General features: G+C 32.9%; 1 protein-coding gene across 5 annotated transcripts in view; it reads left to right on the forward strand.

The window, feature by feature from the left end:
- ANKRD17 (ankyrin repeat domain 17) overlaps positions 1–15236 on the forward strand; it is a 159124-nt gene that overhangs the window by 113551 nt on the left and 30337 nt on the right. For all 5 annotated transcript variants that reach the window (XM_028100587.2, XM_028100588.2, XM_028100590.2 and 2 more), the window contains 8 exons: positions 1584–1695; positions 1844–1989; positions 6018–6160; positions 6723–6936; positions 7442–7617; positions 8747–8909; positions 11150–11245; positions 12760–12876. In XM_028100587.2, the coding sequence (XP_027956388.2) occupies positions 1584–1695; positions 1844–1989; positions 6018–6160; positions 6723–6936; positions 7442–7617; positions 8747–8909; positions 11150–11245; positions 12760–12876 (1167 nt within the window). The remainder of the gene's footprint in view (positions 1–1583; positions 1696–1843; positions 1990–6017; positions 6161–6722; positions 6937–7441; positions 7618–8746; positions 8910–11149; positions 11246–12759; positions 12877–15236) is intronic.

A 15236-nucleotide genomic window follows, 5' to 3' on the forward strand; every position in this document is an offset into this window, starting at 1 on the left:
AATGCAAACATGAATAAGACATGTTCATTACCTCCCAGGAATTTATAGTTCTCTGAGAGTGATAGGCACATACTAGTGTTAGCATAAGGAAGATTGGTGATAAGTATTGTAATAGAGATGTATATGTAAAAATGGGGGAAAGTAGCTTGGAACAGTGTTGTGTAGTAGAAAAATAATGCAAGACACATGAAATTTAAAATTGTCTAGTAACATTAGAAAAAGCAAAACAAAATAGGTGAAATACATTATAAGAATGTATTTTATTTAGCTTCATATATCCATAATGTTATTGTTTAAACATGTAATCCATAAAACCAAAAAACTACTGAGATATTTTACATTTTTATTTCGTACTAAAGGTCTTCAAAATTCAGTCTGTATGTTCTACTTACAGCTTAGAGTGATCACATATATAGCTGTATTTCTAGTACAATAGCCACATATTGCTGGTAGTTACCTTTCTTCAATAGCACAAGTTTAGAGTACTAAGTATGAAGACTTTGTTCATGAAATAAGCATTTTAAACTATATTAATAGAGTATGGCCAGTAAATCCAGTATTGGTCACTATCATTAGCAGAAGTCAGAGGTAAATCTTATATAAAGCATCATGTGTCAGTTATGATTGTCTTTGTCTTTCAAAATATTCTGTATATTACGTATTTTTCTTTGTTGTTCTTTAAGTATTTTGGGGCTTTGTTCTCAACTGCAGTTAAGTTACTTGGAAGCCCTTTTTTCATATCAAGGCTTGCTTTTCGGCTCTGTTAGGTGGGCCTAGAACAGCTAATTTGGCCCCACTGCTGAGGATTTTACTTGATGTTCTGTGTGTTTTGATGTATCTCTACTCTAGCTGGTGGGAACCAAACTATTGCTGGCCCTGTGTAAGCTCTGAGTGTTGTTATGCCTTCTGGTGGTCTCTCCTTGGCCTCTCATAATTTTCCTCATGCACATGTGCTGATCAGAACTCAGCTGAAAGCCTCAGCTGAATACCCAATGCAGATATGTACTCTGTCGTGCTTTCCTCTCCAGTGGTCCGCCCCATGAATTCCAGCCATCTGGACCGCTCTGAACTCTGTTTTCCCAGCTCAGGGAGATTGCCAGGCTGTATTTGGGTACCCTCTCTACACACAGCAGCCTTGAAACTCTCCAGGCAATTAAGTTGAGTTTAATCCTTTCTACCCTTGGAGATCACTGCCATGCACTGCTTATCTAAACACCATCATTTCAAATAGTTTGTCCCTTTCGGTTGTTTGAGATAGGAAGACAGATCTTTTCTGTGCTACTCCATTAATGGCTAGAAGCAAAAGTGAGTCCAACGCTATTTCTTTTAATCATGTAGTTGTAAATAGCATATGGTTGAAAATCATACTTTCTTTCCTTCATGCTTAAGAATTGCCCATAAAGTTCAAATGTTATTTTATAGCCTTTACAAAATCACAAGTTAGCCACTGATGGAAAAAAACAACTTAATATCCAAATGTTTGATACAGTAGAATGGTACATCTGTGTCTGTATTTGGTATAAGTATATATTATGTAATCTGTTATTTTAAAATTAACCTAATCAAAAATTAATTTTTTATAGACTGAAAGTAATCATGATACGGCGCTAACACTGGCCTGTGCTGGTGGTCATGAGGAGCTGGTACAAACACTGCTAGAGAGAGGAGCTAGTATTGAGCACCGAGACAAGAAAGGTAGGGCTTAGGTTTGTTAATTTTTTTTTCTGGAATATTTGTGTTCTGTGAAGAAATACTACTTCCAGCCCTATTGTGATAGATATAATGAAAAACAGTGGGTTTTTTTTGCTTAGCATGTAGTAAGAAGATCATTATTTTTTTCCAGGTTTTACTCCACTTATCTTGGCTGCCACAGCTGGTCATGTTGGTGTTGTGGAAATATTGCTGGACAATGGTGCAGACATTGAAGCCCAGTCAGAAAGAACCAAGGACACACCACTATCTTTGGCTTGTTCCGGGGGAAGACAGGAGGTAACATTTTCCCCAGTGAAATATTTGTCCATCTGTTTAGCAAATATATATTTTAACTTAAATGATTTGATGGGAATAATGGATTGACATCTGGATTTATCACAGTAACTTTTTTTGCTAATGGTAATAATTTCAAGTATTTTGTTAGCATAAGCCATCATGTCTACAAAGTCATTTTTAAACATTATTATGTTCATCTAAAAGTAGTACCTGCCATGGGAATCCCTGTGTGTTGCATTCAGACTAAGGGAGTGATTAAGCCATTCCAAATCAAATCCGTAAACTCCTGATAAGCAGGGCCTATAGTCACTCATCTTTTCCTATCCCAGAGTACCTGGTATGAAAGGTACTTAAGCTCAGCCTCTGTTGCTCTCTATCTATAAGATTAGTAGGGAATTAAGAGCATTCAGTTTTTAGTTGTTCTTTTCATTTTTCCCCCACTCCTTCTCAACTCTGGTAGAAAGATTCTCAGATAAGATTATATGACCTTTTCATTTTTTAAGTAGGGTAGAACAGCCGGTGTGATCCGGTATAGGCCCAAGAAGTTATAGCTTTATACCCATGTGTGTCTTTTTGTGGAATTTAATGATCAGCTGGACAACCTAATTTTTTAAATCCGTTTTTTAAATCCGGTTGTAAGGATTTTGATTAGCCGGTTGTGCTGTCTCTATGGACTGACAACTTCTCAGTTAGGGAGTTGTTGAATCTTAGACTTAAGAAGTACCCTAGATCATGCAGGTCAGTTTCTTACTGACCTTCTTACTGACCTTACTTACATTATTAAGCAGGTCAGCTTAATAATGTCTTGCTTTCTTTTCACCATCCTGTTACAGAGGTTTCCTGTTTATCAAGCCTGAGTTATGCCTTCCCTAAGTTTCCCCACTATTCTTAATTCTATTCTTTGAATTAATGGAAAGAGGTTTATACCCTCTTGTATCTACAGATACTTGAGTCTGTATCTGCCAGTTACCTATTCTCTATTTGAAGTGTGTCCTGTCTTGATTGTTAGCTTGAAGATACCTTTTCCAAATCCCTCACCTGGCTGTTTTACCCATTATGTCCATATCCCTCCTGAAGTATTATTTCTAAATTATTCTGGCCACTGAAGTGGTAGATTTTTACCTCCCTGTTTGTGCATCTTAAACTGCACCGCCCCCCGTCCTTTGCCTATCATATCACATCAGGTTATATTGAACTCGAATCAGCTAAACCCACTAGAGTTTTTTAGTAAAATAGAAGATAAAAGTTCTTTAAGAGATAGAATAATTCTTACACAGAAAGAATGGAAAATCTAATAAAATGGTACATGGATAGAAAGTGATCCTTTATCTTGTGGATTAAAAAGAATTGGAACCTAGTGATAATAGAGTTTTTTGTTTTTTGTTTTTTATAAAATTTTTGCTTTGGCCGATTTATAATTTTTAAATGTATGATTTTTGCTCCTTTATATTTGGAGTAGATAGTTATATGTGTGGACAATTAGATGTACATGTTTCTACAGATGTTCTGCATAGGAGACAACAAAAAACCTGTCTCTACTGTGCTGTTCCTTCTGGTTGATAATGTGAATACATTTGTATCATGTTTTTTCCCCCTGTATTTCACAGTAGAGGTGATTGGATATTAAAAGAATTTTAACCCAAATGATAGGAAGTAAGATAGAAAAAAATAAGCTACTTGAATTGATAAATAATCTTGCCACATTAGACAATGTAGAGATCCCCATTAATCTCAAATTGAAATGTTATGGCAGAACTTTTTACAATTAATAATAACATTAAATTGAAAAACTTAGTTGGAAATATAAATGCTTCAGTTTTAGAATATAATGAAAGTAAAATTTTGATTTAACTGAAATTTTCAGTCATTATATAGCTTGAAATAATTCTTTATATAAGATAAGAAATTTTTCAATGTTGAATTAAAAAGATCATTTGATTTCCTTCCTCTCAAAGCAATATTAAAACCTATAGCATACTATAATCTTTATATATTCTTATTAAAATGTAACAAATGAGGTTGTAACAGATATAGAAATCTTTTAGGGTAATAATTTTGCCTATAACACTCTTGCTTTGATTTGGTGTCATTGGAACAGTTAAGTATTTTGAAGTAATTAAACAGTGGAAACTTATTTTACTGTAAAGTCACAAACTAATTTATATTGAGTGTTTATTACTTTCTGGGAATAGACCATTCCCTTTGAGAGATAACTAAAGTCAGTTATCTTTGCATAATAGAATTAATAACTTTAGAAATTTGATTACGGTTTTTTACTTTCTTGCTTAAGGGACTCTGTAAAATAAAACAGCATAATGCCATTTTTTGGTCTTGTTTTTATAACCTTGTAGCATAAGCCACCTAGTGTTAGTGGCTCTAAGAGCAAAAAAGTGATGGACAAAAGTCATAATCTAAAATTGGTCATAGCTTTATTCAAATGAGTAAAGTTTCAGCTTACATGTTAAGACAAAGCACTGTTCATTAACATTATTTGTTATTTCCCAGTTAGTATTTTAGGATATTTTACTAGTACTAAGAGAAAGGTAAGAGCTGCGATCTTGGGTAATCTTTAACTTTTCTTTGCCTCATTTGTAAAATGAAGGTGAAAATACTAGTACCTGTGTCAAAGAGTTGTTTTGTGCATTAAATGGCATAATGGACAAAAGATGCCAGTAAGTACTTCAATAAATGGTAAATATTTTTTAGCTATCAGGGAATGCAAATTAAGACCCCAGTGGGTTACCACCACACACCCAACTACAATGGCTAAAATGATAAAGACTGGCAATACCAATCTTGCCAAGGATGTGGAGCAACCAGGACTTATTATTTGTGGGAGTGTAAATGGTACAACCGCTTTTGGAAAAGGTCTGGCAGTTTCTTATAAAACTAAACATACATCCAGAAATTCTACTAGGTAGAACACATGAGCAGTGAAAATATATTTCTGAAAGAACACCAACTTTATTCAAAATTGCCAAAAACTAGGGACTTCAAAGGTGTTCATCAGTAGGAGAATAAACTGTTGTATATTCATATAATGGAATGCTACACGATACACAGAAAGGACTCTCAAACACTGATTTCATCTATATGAAGATCTAAGATAGATAAAACTAGTCTATAGGAGGGATTAACTGGGAAAGGGGCATGAGTAGATAACAGGGATTTAGGTTACATTAGCTGTATGCATTTGTCAGTACTCAGTAAATGTACACTTAAGTTTTGAGCGTTTGCTGTAAGTTACAAATTTTACCCCCAAAATTTGAAAACAAGTAATATTCTAGATAATGATACATATGCTGATGTATTTTAAGGAAAATTGCAGCTGTCTACAATTTACTTTGAAATGAAATGTATCAAAAAAACGGACAAATAGATAATGATAAAATAAGTGTGGTGGAATATTAATGGTAGATTCTAGGTAGTGAGTATATGTAAATTTCTTAAACTTTTCTGAATGTTTAGAAATTTTTGTAATAAAATGTTGGGGAAAAAATAAGCGTTAGCTTTATTTCACGTTTTTAAACATTTAGCTATTGATTATAAATTTAAAAAAATATTTTAAAGAGGGGCACCTGGCTGGCTCAGTTGCTAGAGCATGAGACTCTTGATCTCAGGGTTGTAAGTTCAGGCTTACAAAATCTTAAAAAAAATTCATAAAGACATTTACATATGTAAATGAAAAACTCTTATTTTACCACTATGTGATACAGTAACAGAAATAGTAATTTAAAAAATAGCATTGTACAACAACACACTGAGATCCAGCAGATCTGAGATCCAGACCTTGCATGAACACACCGTGTCATTTTAGCAAATTCCAAAATGGATATTAATTGAGAAGCTAGCTTTCTGTTGCTTCTAAGACCTATTGGTATCATTTGAGGCCAATTTTGTGCAAAGGATCAAAAAAAGACTTTCCTCTTTTTTTTCTTCTACGATATATCAGAAAAATAAATCAGAAATGTACACCTTGCAAATTGTTTCACCATAAGAAAACACAACTTTTCCTCTTTTCTTTTCAGGTGGTGGAGCTATTGTTAGCTCGAGGGGCGAACAAAGAGCACAGGAATGTTTCTGATTATACACCTCTAAGCCTGGCTGCTTCTGGTGGCTATGTGAACATTATCAAAATATTACTAAATGCAGGAGCTGAGATTAATTCTAGGCAAGTTTTATTCTCTCTCTATAAGCCCCTTAAGAGTGTTATGATAAAGCTATTTGTAGAACACTTATATATTTAATGCCATATTTAGGAAATGCCTTCATTACAAATTTAGAATCCAAATTGTTGGAGATTAAGATTAATTTTAAGTATTTAAAACTATTGATATAAACTTGAAAAAACATCACTTACTCTATTTCTAATGGTACTAAGAGTAAACACAGTTTTCTTAGGAGTTTTTATTAAGCAAGTATATGCTTTAGGATGGAAAATTCATCTTAATAATAACTTAATCATTTAATAATCACTTTTCCGCCCAAGTCATTATGTTGAATGAGATACAGAAAGTATTCTAGTTCTAAGGTGGTAAAAGATTTCTAATGGAGTCTTGGTAGTATCTCATAGACTTACTAGGGCTGAGAAAAATTATTATTTTAAATAATCCTGTAAAACAAAGAATCTTAAATAAATCCTGAAATAGAATTCTCTAGAGTTCATCCAATTTTTCTGGGACATTTAAAATTTTTATTCTTTCCCTTTGTTCTCCCCATACCTCCACCCCCAGAACTGGTAGCAAATTGGGCATTTCTCCTCTGATGTTAGCAGCTATGAATGGGCACACAGCTGCTGTTAAGCTCCTGTTAGACATGGGCTCTGACATAAATGCTCAAATAGAAACCAATCGGAACACTGCCCTTACCTTAGCCTGCTTCCAAGGAAGAACTGAAGTGGTTAGTCTTCTGCTTGATAGAAAAGCAAATGTGGAACACAGAGCTAAGGTAAGAAAAAGTCTGAGATTTATACATGGATTTATTGCTTCAATATTTAAGGTGTACAGTAGCATTATGCTAATTATATTTTATTATTTTCTAGGAACATTTATCTTACATGTATTTAATCAGAAATCATTCTGTGTACTCAAGCACTCACTCTTGAAAATACCTCAACAATAAATCTTTATAGGTAATAATGACATTAGGGTTATCAGCTAGAAAATATGTACTATTAGGAAAGAAGAGAGGAAACATTTATTAGCACCAGTTATATGCCAAGTGCTTGCATCTTAGACAATTTTTTTCACAATAAATTGGCATTGCATAGAATATCGTTCAGTAGATCACACTGTAACTCAGGCTAGTGGTTTCAGTGCTGAAATTTAGTTGTCAATCTTTGCAACAACTGTATCATGTTGCTCCCCAGATTGTTCTTTAAACATTTTAGCTCTTTCAGTCTCTTATGTGTTGTTGTTGTTGTTGTTGTTGTTGTTGTTTTCACTAAACCTAGACTGGCCTCACACCACTAATGGAAGCTGCCTCTGGTGGATATGCAGAGGTGGGCCGAGTTCTTTTGGATAAAGGTGCTGATGTTAATGCCCCTCCAGTGCCCTCTTCGAGAGATACAGCTTTAACCATAGCAGCAGATAAAGGGCATTATAAATTCTGTGAGCTTCTCATTGGCAGGTATGATGTTACCATACTCTTCATACGTGACTGTGGTGTTACTAGTGATTTCTGTTCTCTCTGGTCATATTGTACTATTAAAAAATCAAATGTAATTACTTCCTCTATAAACTACAAGTGCATGTTTTGTTTTATTTTTTAGACCTACTTCTGTTATTTCCCACCTATCCAGAGCTATGCTACATTGTCTGATTTATTTCAGTGCAACCTAAAAATACTTCTTTTCTTCTTTTCTTGGGTGTGTATATACTTTTAAAGCACTATAATAAGCTATTTGAACATCCAGCTGTTGTCCTCCGTATTCACATCTCCCACAGAGTTTGAGTTTTCGAAAAAGAGTATCACTTGAAATCTTAAAAGCCTAGCAGCAGTCTAAGGTTTATTGTTGATTTTCTTGTTTTTTGTTTGGTTAAATAACAGGGCTTTTAAGTGACAGTTTTGGAACTGTTCAAGGTATCAGAAAGAATCCAGGAGAATTCCCGCTTTCAGTCACTTAGAAGTTGCCTGCCAGTCTTCCAGAGATGCTTGTCTGCGTACTTGGATTTCCTACTTTAACAGTCTTGAAGACATTTGCATAGTGTCCTAAGCAGTAGTATTTAGTAGTGGCTCCTATCACCTCTTATTCACCTTGAGTCTTACTTACCATGATGCCCACTGTGTGCTAAACCTGCATGTTATTTTTAGATTCATTCTTTTCCAAAGCCACATAATACAAATACATGCATACAAGTAATATGAAATAGATACAAGTGCCTCGTAGGATACTGTTTATGTCTCTTGCATACTGTTTATTTAATGTATTGATTATGCTATTAACAGGATGTACTTTGATCTTTTATTTTTTACTAAATAAAATTCACATTTTCTCAGGATTGAAACTCAGAATTATGCAGTCATTATTTTTAAAATAAGAAAAGCAATTACTAGTATATGATTATTTTTTAGTTGATGACTTTTAAATTTGATGATTAAAAATTCTTTGTAATTTTGAGAGAAGATGTATTTTAGTCCCTCAATATTATAATTTTTAATTTTCATAGATTATTTTTCATAATTTTATAGTTTAGATTTTTATTATTTCTGTCATTCTGTTTCATTTTAAACAATGACATCTGTGTCATTCATTTAGGGGAGCTCACATTGATGTACGTAACAAGAAGGGGAACACTCCATTGTGGCTAGCAGCAAATGGTGGACATCTTGATGTGGTTCAGTTACTGGTGCAAGCAGGTGCAGATGTGGATGCAGCAGACAACCGCAAGATAACTCCTCTTATGGCAGCATTTAGGAAGGTAGAAGTCTTTCATCCTCATTCACTTGAATGTTTTTCACTTAGGCTAGAAGGTGTATAGTTTAGTGATTACTATGAAAGTGGTAAAATAATATGCAAATAAACACTGAAGTGTTTCAGTGTTGATGGCAACACTTGAAAGGTAGATACAGGTATCCCAGAAAAACCATTAATACTGATATTGATAAATAAAGTTAAGTAAACTTGTAAAAAGTTGTTCTAAGTATTTTCAAAATCTAGTTGCAAACTTAATCTTTCACAAAATGTAAATCCAGTTAAGAGTAACTTATTATTTATGGATGAATGTTTTCTTGTATTAGCACAGCAGGGAAAAAATTAATTTAAATTGATTTTATTTATAATCATTTGCTTTAATTACTAGGAATAAGAGAATTAAATAATGAAAACCCAGCTACCAGTATTCTGAAATGACTGAAAATCGAACAAACTACATTCAGAAGTAGAAATAAATTTTGTGAAAGAGAAACTTTTTTCTCTTCCTATAATGCATAGCACAGAGCTGTGTATAAGTAATTTCATTTAATGATTTGGTTGGTCTCTTAAATGCAGTTTTAATTTGTTACTCGGAAAACTGGGTTACTATTTTAGGGTTTATAATTTTGAGCTTTGTCATTTTGAGGCAGGTAGGTAAAATCCCTTGGTAGTTTACAAATTATTTGTTGTATTGAAAACTTTTAATATATAATTGCAAAAAATCATCTTTCTCCTTTTTCTCTTATAATTCTCTCTCTGGCTCCTGTGCTTTATACCACCTCTTCCCTAGGTTTTCTAGACTACCTAGACACTGACTCTCTGTGTGTTTTTTTCCCCACCAGTCAAACTTAATGCTTTATCATTGACTATCTACCTCTTCTCCAAGCAAGCTAACATATCGTTATCAAGTTAATCTTCCTAACCTCTCCACTATGTTAGTATCCTCTTCTGGAACCTTTTCCTTTTTTGTCATCCTTTGAAATCCAATCTTAGTTTGTTATTCACAGCCACCATAAAGCTAGTGCTCTTCAAGCTCATCTCCCATTATGAGTCCCTGATGTGGAGAGTCTTCTCCTTGCTTGGTCTTTCCATTGTTGCTGTCTCTCACATCACCTTTGTTCACATCTCAGAAATATTCATGTCTTTCCTCATTTCCAGAGTTATTCATTCTTTGGGCATAGTTTAAATCTCCCCTTCTGTAGAAACTCTTCTAATCCTATTTCAGCTCCCAGTAAGATACTTAATCACCTAAAAGTTGTAGAAGTTCTGCAATGTTATTTCTGTAATTCATTTTGACTAAAATTATCTTGTTATTACTCTAACATGCATATATCTTATCTTTCCAAATAGACTTAGTTCCTTAAGAACAATATTCATCTTTTATATTCTTTTGTATTTATTCCATTATTTTTTTAGTACCTTACCATGTGCAACTGTAATGGTTGGGATATTACATTGTACAGAGTGCAGCACTTGCACTTTTTAAGAAATGTAGAATTTAATTGGGGAGGTAAGATCCACACACAAACTCAGGTAACTGTGTGAGGTGTCCCGTATAATTTAAATACTGTAGAAGTGTTGGCGAGAGAGCAAGAAATGATGCAAATGGCATTGAACTATTCATTAAAAGATAGGAATAATTTAAAAAGATGTAGGTGGTGGAAAGGAAGAGGTAGAGAAATATACTAGACACAGTCTGTTTAACCAGACTGGCTAATTTGTAGGTGTTGTGTTCAGAGAATAATAGTGTAAGGATTTTGAGCTTAGTGAACTGTGAATAATATAATCATAGCTCATGTTTTACGCTTCTAGTTCAGTACTGTACATTCAATTTTTATCTGAAATAAAGAACAAAATTGTTATTTCTACTATTTTAATGCTTAGAATTAGGATGCTCACTTATGAGTTAGCTAGAAACAAATGAAGTTTTGTTTTTTTTTTTCTTTCAGACATATCCCCCATTTCTTCATACTCATTTTTGGTTTATTGTTTTTTTATTAATTGTTGTTTAGAATTTTAGATCAGGTTATTCTGTACTACTTGGAGGATGGGATGAAAATGAACAGTGTAGATTTAACTTATCAGAACCAAAGTCTGTCTCTTTTTCATTTACAGTGCAGATAATATCTAATTAAGACTTTATTTTGTGGCACTGATGGCAAAGTAATCTTAGATAAGACAGACTGTAGATAATACTGAATCCTGTTAGAATCTGTTTTCAATCTGACATTGGTATCTATTTTTTAGGGTCATGTGAAGGTGGTGCGCTACTTAGTCAAAGAAGTCAATCAGTTTCCATCAGATTCTGAATGTATGAGATACATAGCAACCATCACTGATAAGGTAATAATACTGATTAAACTCATCCCACTATATGAGCTAGGGATCCCATTTGGTTATACACACACACACACACACACACACACTCATATACATACACATATATACATATATGTGTGTGTCTCGCACTAAAAAAAAAGCCTTAGTCTAAGCAATAATGTGTGTATACAGCAGTTTTCATTTATCTAGTATTTGGAGATGAACTATTCTATTTCATAGATGCTTGAGATTATTTACTTACCTAAAAAAGCAATAAAACATTCTCTGTAATAGAATTTTATTTTTTAAATAGTACTTGAACTAATTAAATTTTTATGTAAACACTAAACAATCTAAAGCAAATATTGTTATTATTCATCAGTGTTATAATTTATATATATATGTTTATCCAAACTGATAACCTTTTCTGAGAGGAACAAGCCCAGTAGGTTTTTTTTTTAAAATACCTAAACAAAACTGAGCATAGTTCTATTTACAGTGATGGGCAAGAAAACTTTAATGTCTTCAGTATTGGAGTAATTGTCAGCTTAAGAATGAATTGGCCAGAATTTTTGCAGGAAAAGTAAAGAAGGTTAAATAAATCCTATTAGACATCTAATTGGGATATTCCCCTGGTGATGTTTTGACTTGGGGTTTATACTTAGGTTTGAATAAAATGCTAAGACATGCCTCTGAAAATGCAAAGAGGTCAATGAATTCAAAAATGTCTTTCTACTACATAATAGTGAGCACTCTTTTTTTCATGGATTTTATTTAACACAGCTAATTCACTGTCTTCCCTGCCTCTACAGTCCTCTGTGATAATTAACATTCCTGTTTTGTTTTTTTTTTTGGAGATGTGGGAGATAAAAAATAAGGCGTTAGTCTCAATAGGGAAATAGCCCTTTCCTGTTAAGTAGTGTGTTCTAAGAATGAAATCACTGAGAAAAGTATGTGAGTACCCATGTCTATGATTTCTTTAAGTGCGATTCTTGCACATGAAGTTGTAGCAACAAAGCTTAAATCTTTGAGAACAATTCCTGCCAATTAAGTACTTTAACATTTTTTAAACCCATTTTTTTGTTGACATTGACCTTTTCCTTTAGCCCGTTAACCAGCTGGCATAAATTATTGCAGCTCTGTTTGCTCTATGATTTCTTCCATTGAAATGTTAGGAGTAAATAATTTTAGTTTCCAAAGTACCAGTCAAATGGATATATTTTGAAGGACAGTAGAGGCTCTTTGCTTGTGTATTTTAAAAAACATATACCAGGATGCCTGGCTGGCTCAGTCAGTAGAGCATGAGACTCTTGATCTCAGAATCATGAGGTAGAGCCCCATGTTGGATGTAGAGATTATAAAGAAATAAACTTAAAAAATATACACCATTCATATTATAATTGTACCCTTTTTTGCCCTACCACTAATTTTTATTGCTTATGTTCATTCAAGTACCTTAATTATCATCGTGTTTTCAGGAATCTCTCTAAATGTGAATTGTTTTTTGAGGCTGCAAACATCTTAATTTTTTATTTTAGGAGATGCTGAAGAAGTGTCATCTTTGTATGGAATCAATAGTACAAGCCAAAGATAGACAGGCTGCTGAAGCAAACAAAAATGCCAGCATTTTATTAGAGGAGTTAGACTTGGAAAAGGTAATGATAACCTTTACATATAAAAAGTTCCTTTTCCTCTTTTGCCTTCCCCCTAATTGTAATCTATTGTTTTTTGGTTTTATTTCATTTTGTTTTTGCTTTAACCAATGCACATGTTTTTTCCTCCCAAGTTTGGCTCAGGTAGAGAGAATTAATGACTATTTTAAATATCATTAAAATAACTTTCTTTGTAATCAGATTAACAAAATTTTATCATAGGAATTGCATTGATCTGGAAGTCAGAAAACCTAATCTCAATAATCAAGTTTAGTCTTATCTCAACGAATGATCTCTTAATCCCCATCCAAATTGATCTTTCATTGATCCTAGACCTTGTAATTTATTGCCAACAGATTTATCAGACGTACCGAATGCATTACCATCACATAACCAACCAGTGAATTACAACCACTTGGTGGAATGTTTAATGAGTACATTTTTTAAATGGATGATTTGTCTTATACTTTTCTCTTTCAGGTAGAACAGCATCATTCCCATCTATTTCCATAGGGAGCAAAATACTATAAACAACAGTTTTGACAATCCTATAGCTCCTTCTTTCTCCCCCTTCCTATCAATGACTCTATATTCTAGAATGTAATACAAATAGTAATCACAGCAGGAAAAGAGTTGGAATACATATTCTGCCATATTTCATCTTTTATAAAAAGGTTAAAAATGCTATAAAAATTTTTTAACTGTTATAAAACTTAACAAGTACTGTTTAAATTTATAAAAGCTATCCAGTGATAATTTTAACTTTCTGACTTGAGTCAGTTCCCTTCTTTTTTACTGTATTTGCTGACTTTGTTAAACTATAAATTTCAACTTACGTAAACAAAAAATGAATTATTTTAAAGATTTTATTCTAATTTAAATGTGAAAATACACTGTTATTTTTCAGAAAATATATTTAATATTGGAGATTCTTCATTTAAAAAGATCTGGTTTAAATTCCGATCAAACAAATTAGCCTTTTTGGCCATTTGGAATTTTAAAAGAATATGAGCACATTGAGAGGTAGATATTTATAATCATTATAACAATTACTTGACCTATTTTCATATTCAGTCTTATCTAATATTTATTTAATGCCTACTAAATACCAAGCAATATAATAAGGCCAAGTTGTATGATAAAATAAGTATTATTTTAGTCTTCTCACTAAAAAATATTATTACCTTCCTCTTACAGATGGAGAAACTAAATCTGTGGTAAATTAAGTAACTTAAGCTATAGTAGGGTTTGAACCCAGTTTTTTTTATTCCAAATTCCCAGGTTCCCACTCTTAATTGAACATAACCTACCTCTTGGTTCTCTGTTCCCAAAGTATTGTAATATCCTGTTTTGGCATTACTCTCCTATTTTTACATCTTAAAACTCTCCTGTTTCTAAGTTATTTCATGATAGTTTCTTTTTGCATTTTTATAAATCTAGAAATCATCCTTTCTATAGGTGAGACATACGTATCTGTTTTTACATAAAATCTTTAATTTTTTCATGCCTTGATATTTATACATTACAGTAAATACATCTAGGATTTTATTGCATACCTGTAGATTATATAAAGTCAGGAAGCAGTTTATAGGAGACATCTTTTTTAAAATATCTGTTCTCAATCAACTTGTTTTTTTCTTTATTACAATGTGTTCAGTTTAAACTGAAATATGCAAAGATAACTAAAGAAAAACATATGTCACCATTATAACATTTAACTAAAGTTAAAAACCTGGTATGGTAACTGAAGTCTACACCTCTACAATTACCTTTTAAGAATGTACGTGATCTGCCCAACCATGATACTTCTTACACCTTCCAGATCCTGTATACATATTTTTTATTACTTTCTTTGGTCACTTAGCTCCATCCATACTCACCATCCTCTTTTTGCTCTTTCTGTGCCGTCTGCCTTAAATGTCCCTTCATTTGCCTCTTTTTTTAGTCTCCCTTCGACAAACACTCTTACTACTCTTCTTCCCTTCTCTGTTTTCACTGTGTAACATTCTAAATACTGTATTTTATTTAGTTATCTTATTTGACTCCACCACTACAATGCATGTACCACAAAATGGTGCCTCGTATGTCTTAGGCGCTCAATAGATACTTCTTGAGCAAATGAATATTCACACATATGGAGATGGTGCACTTTTTTAAAAAAAAAGAATCATGTGAACACATTACTCTAATACTTGCTTTTCCCTCTCTCAGTAATTGATGGATATTGTCAGTTGATAGTGCTTTAAATAACTGCAGAATATACTCCATAGTAAGTTTTTTTCCAGTTTTTTGTCACTACAAATAATGTTACAGTAAAAATCCTTATACATATTTCCTTATATTTTGGTGCTTTTATTTTCATA

Source organism: Eumetopias jubatus, unplaced genomic scaffold (genome assembly GCF_037043125.1).
Source record: "Eumetopias jubatus isolate StellerSeaLion01/CBP00866 unplaced genomic scaffold, mEumJub1_p1.0 scaffold_2, whole genome shotgun sequence".
Lineage (NCBI taxonomy): Eukaryota > Metazoa > Chordata > Mammalia > Carnivora > Otariidae > Eumetopias > Eumetopias jubatus.